The sequence below is a fragment of the Tenrec ecaudatus genome, chromosome 14 (genome assembly GCF_050624435.1).
Source record: "Tenrec ecaudatus isolate mTenEca1 chromosome 14, mTenEca1.hap1, whole genome shotgun sequence".
Lineage (NCBI taxonomy): Eukaryota > Metazoa > Chordata > Mammalia > Afrosoricida > Tenrecidae > Tenrec > Tenrec ecaudatus.
The window spans coordinates 11,847,040-11,862,700 of record NC_134543.1 but is presented as its reverse complement, the minus strand read 5'-3'; the positions used below and the strand labels follow the sequence as shown (position 1 = coordinate 11,862,700).

At 48.2% G+C, this 15,661-nt stretch overlaps 1 protein-coding gene across 2 annotated transcripts in view; it reads right to left on the bottom strand.

The window, feature by feature from the left end:
* ATXN3 (ataxin 3) overlaps positions 1–15,661 on the bottom strand; it is a 48,019-nt gene that overhangs the window by 21,593 nt on the left and 10,765 nt on the right. The window contains exons 2-6 of one of the 2 annotated variants that reach the window (XM_075531935.1): positions 13,550–13,714; positions 13,230–13,274; positions 10,150–10,235; positions 9,628–9,694; positions 6,044–6,131 (exon numbers count right to left, since the gene is read on the bottom strand). In XM_075531935.1, the coding sequence (XP_075388050.1) occupies positions 6,044–6,131; positions 9,628–9,694; positions 10,150–10,235; positions 13,230–13,274; positions 13,550–13,714 (451 nt within the window). Of the gene's footprint in view, positions 1–6,043; positions 6,132–9,627; positions 9,695–10,149; positions 10,236–13,229; positions 13,275–13,549; positions 13,715–15,661 lie in introns of those variants that run through there. The other variant, XM_075531936.1, reaches the window with a different exon arrangement.

The following is a 15,661-nucleotide window of genomic DNA, read 5'->3' as shown; positions in this document are numbered from 1 at the left end:
GTCTTCCTATCTAAGAGCATGGGGCATTCTTCCATTTGTGTAAGCTTTTTCATTTCTTATATGTTTTATAGTTTTCTTTAATAAGTCTTTTGTTTCGCTGATAAAATTCACTCCTAGATATTTAATCTTTGGGTAGTTATTGTAAATTGTATTGTGCTTTTAATTTACTTTTCGGACTTATTTTGGTATGTTAATCAGAATTAGTTTTTATGACATAGTTCTGTATTTGCTAATTGCCCTCATGATGACACAGATGCTATAGTGAAGTGGGGTGAAGAAATCAGAAGGTGCCGAGCAATCAAAAAGAGTAACGTCGTCTGGGGTCTTCAAGGCTTATCTTAAAAGGAGCCGCCATCTAAGTAAGGTAGGTGCCAGCGAAATCCACTTAGAAGAAGCTCACCGACCTGTGTGATCCAAGGACTAAATAATAAAATCCAAGGCTGGAAGAGGAAACTCTATCAGAGTTTCAAGGTTTGTAGAATGCTATGGATGACAGTGAAAGCCCGAAATCCATTTGTGGGGTCCACACATGGGGTAAGCCTCTGCTGAATCCCCTGACCATTCACCAATGACGTGCAGTCTTGCTATCAGACAGCATGCAGTGGAAAGTAAATTGATGCAGTTATAATTAGGTTAAAATTTAACACCTTTTCATTTGTTTTCTTTTGACCCATTTAAAATTTGTTCTAATTTTTATTATTTTCTTTTTATTGAGGTTCTTCTGCTTATTTTTTTATTGTTTCTTGTATGCCATTCTTTATATGAAATCTAGGATAGGTAAATCCCTAGAGGCAGTGACTGGATAATAGTTTCCTAGGGTTATGGCCCTGGTGGTATAGTGGTTACACGTTGGGCTGTGATCCAAATGGTCAGCAGTTTGAAGCCACCAGCCGCTTTGTGGGAGAAAGACTGAACTTTCTACTCCAGTAAACAGTCAGTCTCGGAAACCCACATTGGGGGTGGGGTGGGGTTTGCTATGTGTCAGCACTGACTCGATGGCAGTGAGTTTGGTGTTTTGGTTGGGTTCTAGCCAGGAAGGCCGGGGGCAATAGTGAGCTAATAATGAGGACAAGAATGAGGGAAATGTTCTGAAATTTAATGCTGCGATGATTACACCAACTCTTTAAAAAAATATGTTTACATATTTAAATATTAAATATGAATTACATGTCAACAAAACTGTTAAAATTAAAAACAATGAAACAAAGACTTTATTTACGGAGAAGATGGTAAGGTATGTAGGACTTGGTTCAAAATAAACAGGGTAAGGTCTCTGTGGCTAGGCAGGGCACGATTAGCTGAGACAATTACTGAAGTTAAGCAAAGGGTACATGTGGATTCACTGTGCTATTTACTTTACTATTTGTATTTGCTTGCCATTTTCCTTACGTTTTATTTAAAGGAGGATATTCACTGTAAAATCACTGGGCAGCACTAACTGTTCAATTCTGGACTACTAACTGAAAGGCTGGTGCCTCGAACCCACCCAGCGACCCCTCTGAGCTCAGGCTGGTGATGGATCTCTCCAAGACCAGCCTGGAACCCCCAGAGTGCAGTTGTACTCTGCACACACGGATCGAATCAATGGTGATGGTGACCTATCCTCAACCACACCCCAAAAGGGACAAAAAGGAGTAAGAGAGACTGATGTGTAAAGGTCATGAGTGACAGTGACACTGAGACCAGGGCTCGTCAGGTGACCTGTGGGTGCTAAGAGCATGGCTGGAATGAGTGTCAGAAGAAGAGACAGCACACCGGAGACAAGTCTGGAGAGAAGAGAAAACTGGGAGGAGGCTGGGTTTCAGGGAGTCGACAGGATTCTCCTTACGGAGCAGGAGCGCACACTCCCGTTGATAGCAGTGACAAAGGAAAGAGTAGGGAAGGCTCGACAGCAGTGGGTCTCACCTTCCTCTGGGTCACGGGGTGGTGACCCCCCCCCCACCCATAAAATCATTTTCGTTGCTACTTCATCACTGTCATTTTGCTACTGTTATGAATCGGGCGACCCTGTGAACGGGTCATTCGACCCCTAAAGGGGTTGCGACCCACAGGTCGAGAACTGCTGCTCTACAGAAACAGCGAGAAAAGCAGGAGCAAAGAGCGATAGATTGAGTTATTGAGCGAGGCTGGGATCAGTGGAGGGCTCTGGGTGCTAGGAGAGGGGACAGTGAGTCTAAACTTGTCGGTAGATCTGTTGGTAGAAAGATAGTTATGTTTTAATTGCTTCTGGTTTCTTTATTGAATATGAAGGAAGGCCATAAGCTAAGAGTAGGCAGGTGAGGGGCAGTGGTCAACGTTTTGAGGAGTGAACGGGTGAATTAATTACTGTGAAGATTGGAAAGTGAATTGACCATGAGCATTTAAGAAAACTGTTGTTGTCAGGTGTCATCAACTAGATCAGGTCCCCATCTGCAGACAACTGGACATCCCTTGCAGAGGGTAGTGGGAAGGAGATGAGTCACTCAGGGTTCAGTGTAGCAACAATGAAACTCACAACCTTCCTCTAGTTCTTACACGCTTCCTCCCCCCAACTATCATGATCCCAATTCTACCTTGCAAACCGGGTTAGACCAGAGGATGCACAGCGGTACAGATGGGAACTGGAAACACAGGGAATCTAGGACAGGTGAACCCCTCAGGACCAAAGATGAGAGTGGAGGGAAAGGGGGGTATAAAAGGGGAACCGATCACAAGGATCTATATATAACCTCCTCTCTGGGGGATGGGCAACAGAAAAGTGGGTGAAGGGAGACACTGGGCAGTGTAAGATAAGATAAAGTAATAATTTATAAATTATTAAGGGTTCATGAAGGAGGGGGAAGAGGGAGGGAGGGGGAGGGAAAAAAGGAAAATGAGGAGCTGATTCCAGGAACCCAAGCAGAAAGTGAATTTTGAGAATGATGAGGGCAACGAATATATAAGTGTGCTTTACACAACTGATGTATGTATGGATTGTGATAAGAGTTGTATGAGCCCCAATAAAATGATAAAAAAAAAGTTCAGGTCCACAGCAACCCAAATGCACAACAAAACACTGCCCAGCCCTGCGCCAGCCTCACAATTGTTGCCAGATTCGAGCCATTGTTGCAGGCCCTGGTTCAATCCCTCTTATCCCATGTCTCCCCTCTTTTTCACGGTCCCTCTACTTTCCAAGCATGGAAGGTGCTTCTTCAGGGACTGGTCTTCCTGCTAACAGGTCCAAAGTATGTGAGATGAAGTCTCGCTATCCTTGCTTTGCGATGATGCATTCTGGTGGTCCTTCTTCCAAGACAGATTTGTCTGTTCTTTCCTATTCTTTGCCAGCACCACAATTCAAACGCATCGCTTCTTCTCCAGTCTTCCTTAGTCAACACCCAACTTTCTCATGCAGCTGATGCCATTAAAAATGCCACGGCTTGGGTCAGATGCCCCACAGTCCTCAAAGTGGCCTCTTGCTTGTCAACACTCTAAAGAGGCCTTGTGCAGCAGATGGACCTATTGCAACACGTCTTTTATCTCTTGGCTGTTGCTTCCATGAGCATTGACAGCGGATCCAAGCATGATAAAATCCCAACAACTTCAACCTTTTCTCCATTTATCATGTTACCTATTGGTCCTGTTGTGAGGATTTTGGTCTTCTTTACAAAAGAGGTGTAGCAGGAAGTATTAAAGGCCAATTGGAAATTCGTGGCCATCAATTTAAAGCCACCCAATCACCTTGTTGTGTCATACTTTAGTCCTAGGAGCCCTGGAGGCGGAGTGGGAGATCAGCAGACCGACACAGCTGCCCCTCAGCAGGACACAGACGAGGCTGTTTGCCCCCATAAAGGTTCCCAGCCTCGGAAATCCCAGGCTGCTTCTCCCCCGTGCTATCTCTTCTCTCTATGTTCTACTCTGTCCTACAGGGTCAGGAGTCAGAATCAGTTTGATGCTTATGAATTGTTCTAGCCATGTTCACCTGCCTAAGTGCCAGAATGCACAGGACCACACATTTGGATTTTACTGTGAGCAAACGATGAGGAACAAGATAAGAAAGGCGCTGAGGAATGCCAGGGGATGAGGATGTCTAATTACAGGAAGTAAGCAGGGTAGGGATGGAAGGCTTTAAGAGGTAAAGGACTAGGGGAACAGAAAACCCAGGGCCCACGGCAAGAAGACAGGAGGGGGCCAGAGATGAGGATGCTGCGCATCATGGGTAGTTGGGGGACATAGGGGTCCTCATAGGGCTGAAAGAGAAGAAAATGACCTTTGAAAGTGAAAAGCAGGAACAGAGATGTCAAGGAGCTGGATTGATTGTTCAGCATCAAAACTGCTGGGATGATAAAAATGACTGAAAAGGCCCTGCAGAAACTCGCCTTCCTCACGGAGGATGCGGTGCTGCAGCAAGGTGCAGTGAAGAAAGCAGGCCGTCTGGATAGCAAGTGGAACGGTCTGGGTGAGGTCTTAAAGGTCGTATTCAGACAAGCAGTCATCTAAGTCGACATGGGAGAAGCACGCGAGAACTGTGCGATCAAAAGATGAAAAAAATAGTGACTAAGGGCGATACAGGGGACAGCACCAGAGACACAGTGTGGGAATTGCACCTGACCTGATCCACCACACCGAGGCAAAGCACTGGGGGAGTGCAGCGAACAGCGAGTGTGTGGAGTGGCAAGGTCCCCAGGGAATGCTGAAAGTGGACTTTGGGGCCAGGGCGTGGTGCCCCAACAGACTGGACTGGAAAACGCTCCTAAGGGCCAGCAAACGATCCTTGAACTAAAAAAAAAAAACATGAAAAAAATAATCCAACTATGATGAAGGGAAAAGTATCAGAGCTTGAATGGTGGACACTTTGTACAAGGCTATGGAGGGAAGTGGGGGGCCAAATCCACCTGCAGAGTGTCGTGTCAGATCAAGCCTCTGGCCACCGGTGAGGGACTCAAACGGCTTTATTATCAGACAGAGACTACTGTAACCTTGATCAAGGTGGATTGAACCATGCTGTAATATGATACTTGATCAGTTAACCTCCCTCTTGACCCAACCTCAAACTGCTTAAATATTTCTTGTTCTATGACAGAAAATTCTTCTCTAGTTTTGTAAAAGTTGCTGCTGGTCTTTTCTTTTTCGCTCTTTATTGTTTTATTTTTCTTCTTTGCTTCATTTTGTTGTTGTTTTGCAAAGTTTCTGTTGGGTTTCCCAGTTTATGAAGGACAGAAGGAGTGGGTGCAATGGGCGGGGGTGGGGCGGGGAGGGGGAGCAAACAATGACTCTGGGAGGCGGGATTGTGAAGCTCTACACGCGACTCCTTCAGAGCGTGACTTAGCGATGGAACTGCCCGCCACGTGACTTTCACATCAAGAAAACCAATAAACATCTTTAAGCAAAACAACTCCAAAGTTGACCAATGGTCACCATGGATGAAGGGGGAAGAGTTTTTCATTACAGACGGTATTTAGTGTACATTAACCGCAGTGGAATGATTATGGAAAGGATATCAATAACCTTGTACAACCTGAAGAATCTATTCAGTGGCATTGGACTATACATGTTGGTTGAACTGGAGAATGATTTGTTGTGTATATTTTTGCCACAATCAGCAGTAATAATAGTTAGACTAATAACAACGAATAAAAGAAGAAAATGTGCTAAAGTGGACTGTGGTTAAGGTTGTGCAACTCTTCTTGATATGACTGAGCTACTGAATTGATTGGGCTACTGAAGTGTCAATAAAACGGTTTGAAAGAGGAGTTGGAGCAGAGAGCAAGGCAGCGGGCCAGGTTCTGGACTCATCATTGAAGGCTGAGAGAGCCGTGGAAGACGACGAAGGGGCGAGAGGGGAGTGTGAGCTAGTGGTAGGAACGGCGCCCTGGAAGCAGTGAGGAGCAGGGAATGAAGAACTCGATGGGATGGGGGGTGATCCAGGAAGCAGCATCCTCAGGGAGGGTCAGGGGTCAAGGTAAACCCATAGTGAACAGTATCATCCCAAACCGGCTCAGTTTGACTTAGCTACTTCAAATAAATAAAGCAAAAACAAAAAAAGCAAAACCCGCCCGCATCACAAAAATGTTCAGACTTTATTTACCTTCCTGTTGTAACTGAGCCAAGAAAAGTGCAAGGTATGTGTCTGATATTAATTCTGGACCCGTCAAGAGAGAATTCAAGTTAAACCACTGGAAAAGAAAAATTGTCAACATTTACGTTAGTGCACCCAAACCCAAACCCCTTGCCAATGGAGTCGGTTTTGCGTCATAGTGACCCTGTAGGGCAGAGTGGAACTGGGCCCCCAGGGCTTCTACGGCTTTACGGAAGGCGACGGCCCCTTCTTTCTCCCTTGGAGTGGCTTGTGGATTCAGACCTCTGACCAACTGTGCCATCAGGGCTCCTTCCGGTTAGTGTAAATCATAGGAAATAAAGAAGTCGCACACGAGAACAGACGAGACATGTTCCACACATCGCCAGAATGGCTACTGGAAGCACGTCAAACAGAGACATTTTAAAAGTAGCGGAACAATGTGATTTTAAAAAACAAATAAAATGCTGCACATGCAACACTATTCAACTATATTTCAAACAGAAAGCTTGCTTCTAACCACAGGTTTTAATTCCCTGACTCTAAAGGCAGTGTTGGGCTGCGCTCCCCCATGGTCACCGGTTCAAAACCAGCAGCAGCTCCGAGGGAGAAAGACTGGGCTTTCCTCTGCTCCCATACACCGTCAGTGTCTTGGAAACCCAGAGGGAGTTGCTATGACTCAGCACTGACTCAGTGACAGTGAGTGAGTGAAAGAGAGGCAGGTGTCTTAATGACAGCTACAATTCCACCTTTCTTCAAAGGACCAGCCCAGCACATCCCGATGATAACGGGGGAGGGGAGAGAAGGACGCTCCCAGTTTTTCTCCCTACTGCCGAGCGCTTTGGTCAAAATACCGAGAGAAGTGAACCAAGTGCAACACTTTGGGAGAAGCATGTGCAATCCCTAACTCACTCAGCAGGCAGCCAGGCGGCGCAACAGCTGAGCTCTGAGCTGCTAACCTGGGCGTGGGCGGTCTGAGCCCCTCAGCGGCTCTGTGGGAGAAAGAATGGGCACTTGAGAGAATGACAGCCTAAAAAACTCTAGGGGCAGTGTCACCCTGTCACATGGGAGGGCTATGAGTCCAAAGGCAAGTTCACGGGGCCCCAAGGGAACTCATTTGACTGAGAGCACTCAGTGCCGCGTCACATGGTAATGGACCTCACTGTGGCACGGGCTCCGAGGCCTAGCTTAATCCTCGGGACCAGAAAGTTCCCAAGGTACCGTCAGCATCATGATCTATGCTTTATCCTGGATTCTGACATCTCTGATATGTGGGTCTTTGTCATTCTACAGAGGCCACAGTCAGAAGAGTCAACAGTGAAAAATTACAGTTCTAATGAAAAGATAAACAGTAATACCTGGGTTGTCGAACTCAATTCGTTCCAGATTCATGCTTGAGAACTGCATCTGTTTTCCCATAAGAAATAATGGAAAACCGCATAATTCTGGGCCCGAGAAATTATACTTATAAATTGATTGTTCCATGACGTTACCTCACTGGCTTTTAGCCTTCTCCCATATCACTGTCTCGGATACCCTATCGTCACAGAGTTGTTTCTGATTTATCCAATTACCAGTCACTTTTCAACCTCTCCCATGGTCTGCGGTCTGTTTCATGGCTGATGGTCTCAGACCTTTCGCTACGTTAGCCGCTTTAATCGCGTTTTCTTAAATGTTGACACTGTTGACTTAGCCATGTTGTATTCAGCTGCTGAATCCGACAAGCAGCTACCTGAGTCAAATTTCACGATTTCTTTCTTTCTTTAACTCTCTCTTCAAATTTCACACTGATTTCTTTCCTTAACTCTCCCAGCCTTCCTCTTAGCTGTCCTGCTGGTTGGAGTTGTGGGTAGGGTACTTCACACAAAGAAAGCACAATGAGGACCTTTTCACACCCTCACACGAGCACGAACTGTCTGTGTGCGAGAAGCACTTGGACTGAGTGTCGTGTCACCTTTGTGTCTGAGGCAAGACGGGACCCGGACAGGCTCTTTCTTTCAAGTTGGATTTTCGGTTCAACTATCAAACAAAGTTGCAAACACCAAGCAGCTACTTCTCCAACTTTGCTGTGAGAATCATGGAAAGTTCAAGCTTCGGGGCTGTTCGACAACCGAGGATCACTGACAAAGCAAGCTGACGTCGTCTCTAATTGTCGCTCAAAATGTGAACAGAGAACTTTGAAGAACTGACATGACTTTTAGTTTATTAACAGATCCATCTATCTTCAGATTTTAAAAATCCACTGAGGATTTAGCAAAAATAGAGCTGATGGATCAATTTTAACCCTGACTGGTGAAATCTTAGCAGTGTCCTGCCCCCGTTAGTGTGTCCCCTGTGAGAGGGCTCCCCTCAGATCAGTCGCTACTTGTGCCTCCACCCCCCACCTCCTGAGCTGCCCTCAAAAGAGTCCTAGGGCCCTAAAAACTACTACGGTAGTCAAGGTGAGGTTCCTGCCAGGTGGCTGGTGTTAAACAGGAGGGCTTTCTTTCTGTGGGTAGTTAGTTTTGAACAGAGAAACAGGTCTAGCCCATCCTAGTGGTTACCTGTTGGGCTGCTCACTGCGAGGTCGGCGGTTGGAAACCACCAGCTGGTTGGCAGGAGCAAGATGAGGCTTTCTACCACCATTGAGAGTTCTGGTCTCAGAAACTACAGGGGCAGGGCTACCCCATCCTATACACAGGGTCGCTATGAGTCAGCATCAACTCGACAGTCGTGAATTTGTTTTGTTTCTGTAATGATCTTTACGGATTGAATTCAGAGACCTGAGGATCTGCTCCCGCAGAGATGAACGCACCGCTGTACGCGTCAATTCGGACTCACAGTGACCCTAAAGGGCAGAGGGGAACTGCTCATAGGGTTTCCGAGGCTGTCGATCGTTTCTTATTGGCATGCATTTCACATATCATACCATTTAACTGCTCTATCATATTAAGAAGGGTTATGCGATCACCACCACAATCAATTTCAGCCTTCGATCTTTATGGAATCAGACAGCCTCATCTTTCTCCCAAGGAGTGGCTGGTGGATTCAAAGGACTCACCTTTCAGGGAGCAGCCGATGTTTAAACCACTGCACCACCAGGGTCCTCCCTAAGAACCCAGCCCAGGAAGCCCCAGGCTAGTTTCACTCGGCCTTACAGGGTTCCGGTGAAGCAGTCGCTGCTGCTCAAGACACAGGCCGTGGCCCTCTTCTTTTTGAGAGAGAGGGGACTTTGTTTGGAGCGATGTCTCACAATCAGGTGAGTACACTTGTTGCCACTTGGGCGGTTTTCATTCAGGCCAGACACCGTGACAACTTCAGCGAACTGGAGAACATACACACGCTGTACATAGCTGGCTGGCAGAACACAGTCAACACATAAAACCCCAATAGACAGGGACCACTTTGCAGTTTCTCTTAAGATACAGGTCAATGGCCTTCAGCTGTCCCCACAAACCTGACAGCGCCTTTAAAACACCGTCTCTCCGGGCTGAACCAGGGCATACATTTTTCGGTGCATTTTCTCATCTTTAAGGCACTAAGCTCTGGCCCGCCCCCCGCCCACCTCTTCAGTTTTAAACAGAGTGCAGAATGAGAAAAAGGAGAAGATATGTTACCTGTTTTCCTAATTTTCTAACTGTAAACCAGTGTTCTTTATAATTGCATATAAATGATCTTTCATTTCTAGAAAAAGAAAAGAAGTACATATGCAAGATTAAGTGGAAATACTAGCGTTGCGTTCACTTAAGTTTATCTGCTAGCAAGAGCCACACAGTTCGTGACAACTCAGGATTGTGTACACAGTTAAGCATCACTGACGTGGCCAATCACAAAGCAGCCCTGCTCTGCACACACAAGACCACGGATGCCAGGCTGGAGGGGTGCAATTGCATTCCATCCCCGTGGCAGCTCTGGGCTGCCACAGACCCTGGGGCGTGGGGGTGGGGAGAGGGGTGTCAGGAAAGCCCAGGAGGGCACATGTTCAAGGGCATCCCCCCAAAAGGTACCACGGGACTCGAGGGCATGAGACGGGAAGCATTACAACCATTCCAAATACACTGCTTTCTTCTTTAAGGGGTTATAACTATGAAAATCAACTTTGGGAAACGAAATGTAGGAAAAGCAAAATAAAGTCTTACATAGGATCGATCCCGAGCCTCTGATACTCTGGACTGTTGAACAGGATTAGTTCTAAACCCCACACTTTCAAGGCACTGCTTATAACCTGTTAAAAAATAGGAACTTTCCATGAGCTAAACCATTCAAACGCCAGACTTCTGAGTAGCCGTGTTAGTTGTGTAAACAATTGCATATCATAGATCAATTTCCCCGGGAAGACTCTAACTTTTAAGGGGCCTGCTTGGGTGCAAAGAGAAGACGATGACACCCATAAATCACACCCACCCATATCCATCGCCCTAAAAGAGCAGCTTATCCGCTGGCTTTCTGGCTTGTTCCGGAGAACCACACACAATTCCGAGAACAAACTGCCTCCCAAGTCCAACCCACAGTCTGTCTCGCCTCAGTAGGCCCCAACCTGCCTCTGTTCTTCTGGCTGTTGTGAGTGCAGCTTGAGGAGCCCACTGATAAAACACACAACCTGCCGTGTCAGGGCGGATCAAGCCAGGTCTATCTAGGAAAAGGAGTGTTCCCTGGGGACTGACCTGGGAGGGTTAGTCTGTAATCAATGAGGGGAAATGGGCTAAGCTGGTTATTTCAATCCCCCATCTACCTCATAAGGTAGCCAACAGAGAAGCAAGCACCAGCTGAAAAGTGAAGTCAGTGACGGGGCGGGGCGGGGCGGGGCGGGGCGTGGGAGGGAGGTGGAGGTGAAGTGTGAATGGCAGCAAGAGCAGCGTGGCACAAGCAGGCAAGGGCCAAGTGCAGGCCTGCCCCCATTTCCGCTCCACCCAGCCCTGCAGGAGCCCGTGTCAATAACTGTGGCCCAAAAAAGCACGCTGGGGCCTGATGGGTGCATCAGGGCAGGCCAAGGGGGAAAGCAAGAGAGATGGGTGCAGACAGAGCTCCCTCCACAGAGACGCGGACATACAGTTGACCCTTGAACAGTAAGGGGGTTGGCAGTGTCAACCCCCCTGTGCAGTTGAAAATCCATGAATCTCTTTGGACTGCTCTCAAACTTACTTACCAATCGCCTACTGTGTATAAAGGAGCCCTGGTGGTGTAGTGGTTATGTGTTGGGCTACGAACCGCATGGTTGGCCGTTTGAAACCACCAGCAGCTCCATAGGAGAAAGACTGGGCTTTCTACCCCCATCAACAGTTACAGTCTTGGAAACCCACAGGGGGTTGCTAAGAGTCAGTACTGACTAATGGCAGGGATTTTGGTTTCACTGTGGATAGGCATCCTGACCCAAGTCATGGTAGTTTCAATCACCACAAGACCAGGCAGTGTTTTGTTCTGTTGTGGACCGCATCATTATGGGTCGGAATCGAGGCCATGGCACCTGACAACAACCCAATAAGCATGGAAAAAAAGTTGGACACGGAATAAGGCAGACCAAAGAAGAATCGATGCACTTGAATGATGGTTCTGGTGAAGATTATTCAAAGTACCGTGGACTGCCAAAAGAACCAACCACGTTGTCTCAGGAGTACAGCCAGAATGCTCCTTAGAAGCAAAGTCCATCTCACGGCCTCTGGACATGTTACCAGGCGAGATAAGTCCCTGGAGAAGGATATCAGGCTACACTGGGGTAAAGTGGAGGGGCAGCGAAAAAGAGGAAGCGCTTCAAGGAGATGATCTGGCCCAGTGGCTATAATAATGAACTTGAGGCTGGCAATGACTGGGCAGTGTGCACAGGATCTCTGTAAGTTAGGACCAACCCAATGGCACCTGACAACAACAGTAACTGTGGACAGGAGGCATTACTGGTAACAGGGCATAGTTGATTCTCTCTACTGCACCCACACAAACACTGCCTTTTCAGTTGGAGACCAAAAGACATTTTGTAAAACGTGCAGGGCTTTCAGGAGGTTTAACACAGCTGCGGTGATAGCTTCGTGAATTCCTTGTCTTTTTATTTATACAGGTCCCTGAATTGGATCCATGGATCTTGACTTGGTGGGCAGCGTGGCTACAGATCTCAATTGACAGATTCTGTCAAGCAACTCAATGTTTTCTGAAAACACCCTGACTTTTCTCTACTTCCTGGGAGCGATTCTGGCAATTCTAATGGCACTGAGCACGGGCCCTCGGTGTTATTCGAGGCTTACGCTACTTCACTCACATGAAGATTCAGTGAGAATTGAGAGATCACTTTTGGCTGAGACAGGCCATTTATGAAGGAGCTCTGGTGGCACCGAGAGTTAAGCATGGGTGGCTAGCCTCGGGGCAGCAGTTCAAACCTACCAGCCATTCCATGGGAGAAGACAAGGCTCCTGGACGAAGTACAGTCCTGCAGCCCTACTCTGACCTACCGGGTCGCAACCACGGGGAATCCCCTCACTGGCAGTAGGCTGTGCAGTTTACTAGGAGATCAACTGTTCAAGCAGAGAGGGTGAGTGACACGTGGCATTTTTCTCACACACACACGTGGACACGGAGAGTTCAAACCTGCATTGTTCAAGGGTCAACTGTAACTGTGGTTGCACCTCCTGGGTCACCTCATCAGCGACAGACAAGACACATAGGTATTGGTAAAAGCATCTCACAATTACATACACAAGTATAAGCCAAGAGAGTCCCAGGGGAGCTCTACGTTAAAGCTTAGAACACTGAACACCAAATAACAAGAGTCGCAGAGGAAAATACAGCGCGGCCAGGCAGGCTGATGCACACAGCAGCTTGTAAGGTGCTGCATTCTCCCAAGTTTCCCCAAAAGACTGGAGGAAGCTTGACCCTTTGCGCCTTATTGGGATGAAGGTTATAAGTAGCATTCAGATGCAAACAAATGATCAAAAGGTCACTTTGAAAGCCAAGTCTCAAAGAAGTCAGAGTGGAGACTGAGATTCAAAAGGCCGGGCACAGCAGCAAGTTCCTCTAGGAATAAGGAGGAAGACCATTCATGTTTGCCTCCAGGGAGAGCTAGGTTCCCTGGGAGCCTCCACTACAGATACAGACCCTGGCTCTGTGCGGACTGCCAAGGGTCACATGAGGACAGGGCCCCCTGCAGTACAGAGCACCCCCACCCGTCATGCCCTGAAGCTGAGACGGGGCCTGGCTGCTCGGACAACCCTCAGAGAGTGTTGTGATTACTTACTTGAATGGAGAAAAACCCACTGTCATCCATGTTTCCAGAAGGCTGCTGCTTAATGTGGAGAGGTAGATGGGGGGGGGGGGGGGGCAGAAAAGGAAAAGAGAGAGTTGTCATTAGCCAGCTGACCCAAATGACTTCCCCGCCCTCCCCCCCCAGCAGAGTCAGAGTCACCGAGTCAGACTGCTAGAGGAGGACTGGCTTATCCCTTGTCAGCAGCTCCCACGTTACAAAGAAAGAGCGACACCAGAAGGCCTATCCTCTCGATTCAGAGGGCATCTCCGGGGCAATCGCAGAAGCGGCGGCGCGGAGCGCAAGGTCTGCACCTGTAAAAACGTCCGGTAGTCTTCACTAGTCACGCCGCCTTCCGCCATCCTCAGCCTCTCCTCCTCGTCCAGCTGATGGGCGATGGAAGACAGCTCCACGGGGCTGAAATACTCCCCTTGCAGCAGATTGTTCAGGCAATGTTGAGCACACAGGGAGCCTTCTTGCTGGGATTTCCAAGAGGGGAAAAACCACAAGGAAACATCAGATGTGATCAAGCAGATTTGTACTGTACCTTCCCTTAAAGCAGCGACCCCTTCACACAGCTCCTCGTGTGGTGGTGACCCCCCAACCATAAAAGTATTTTCGTTGCTACTTCATAACTCTACTGCTACTGTTATGAGCCGGGCGAGCCTTGTGGATGGGTCGTTCCACCCACAAAGGGGTCTCGACCCACACACGGGTTGAGAACCGCGGACTCAAAGAGACACGGAATTGTTAACTTTTTCACCCAGCCTCGCACCTTCTTAGCTTTCAGACAAGCAAGATTAACAAAGGCACACACATTTTCATGTTGACACTTGTTTCACAATTCCAGTTATCTCACTCTACAACAAAAAAGCCTGCGTTACAAGAAGACAAACATGTGCACCGTCGCACACGCCAAAACTCCCCTGTTCCACGTGACACTGCCGTCTGGAGGGCCGTGAGTCCTGCTGCCAGGGGACTGCAATGCGCCGACATTTGCACTTTTAACCCACGGATCTCCGCTCGGGCTTCCTGCTTGCTTGTGGCACCAGTGAAGAGAAACGTTTTTGGGTGAATGAAGACGAGTCACTGCTGCGCTTCCGCCGGCCCACAAGCGATACAGAGAGCAGAGCTGTCCAGTGAGGACTCACGCACTCATTCCTGGGCAGCCCAGTGGGAAGGACCACACACCCCATATGAAGCCCAGAGCCTGGACTGCTGGGCAGCTAGCTGGCTTTCCTGGATGACCGGGTACACAGCAGGCTTCTCAAATCCAAGTCCACCCTGCCTGGCACTCACTCAGCAGCCTGCTCATTACCTGCTCGCCCACCCACACCGCCTGCAATGGCGCCTTCCCCATGTTTGCCCTGTGAGATCACTCCCTGAGAACACACGCTCTACCCAGCATGCCTCGCTGTGAGATGACCTCTTTCTTCTGCACACCCTGGCCCTCGGAGCTCTCCCATTTCCCACTAAGGTCTGCTCCAGGGCGGAGTTTGCCTGACATCACGCAGTTCGTCCAGAGATGCTATTGGAGATGGTGACCCCAAGGAGACCACCTTGCCACACAGCCCCTTTTCCCTGAGGCATCATTATTCAGGAACAAGATCCCGCTGCTGACAACGCTTCCGGGTTTATGGATTCACTGGAGCAGGAAGGCGGCACGAAGGCAGTCTGAGCACAGGACACAGGCACAGGGTGGCAAGTTTCCCTCCAGTAGGTTGATTGCACATAGGTAGTCTGGGGCCAGCGTGGGCACGACACTCAAACCACAGCCACAAAGATGACGGATGACTTCTTTGTCTCTATCTTTTTTCCTTCTACCTGTGTTCCTACTTCCAGAGAAGGCGCTCCACTGAATAAACACAATGCAAACTGAAAACAGACCTGCTTCCTATGTTTGTAGGTGAGTGGACATATCGGATGGTGTAAGATATGGCAAAACCAAAACAATAATAAAATACATAATATAATATGGGTTTCTGGGGGTGGGAGCCGATACCAAAGAGTTCAAGTACAAAGAAGATGTTTTGAAGCGGATGGTGGCAGTGGCACAACTGTGCTTGATCTGACTGCATCATGGATTGTTCTAGGCAAACGCTCCCAATAAATGATTCTTTTTAAGTGGGCAGAACAAGCACAATACTACAAGGACGCCACTGACCTAAACACATGAACAGGGGCTCGCCTGCGTCCCTCACTGGGGGGCAGAGGGCGTGTGCGGTACCCACAACATGCTGCCACCACACACTTACTGGAAGAGTTAAAATACGGCACAGAACGTGGACACATGGAAGCACACAGCTGGGAAACATATTCCAACCACCTGCTAAGAGGAAAGCCCATGGGAGCAGCAGTCTGGAATCAAAGGACGGGTCACACTAGGTAAACCTGCTGCTGCTGCTGCTGCTGCAAAGCCGAAGCCC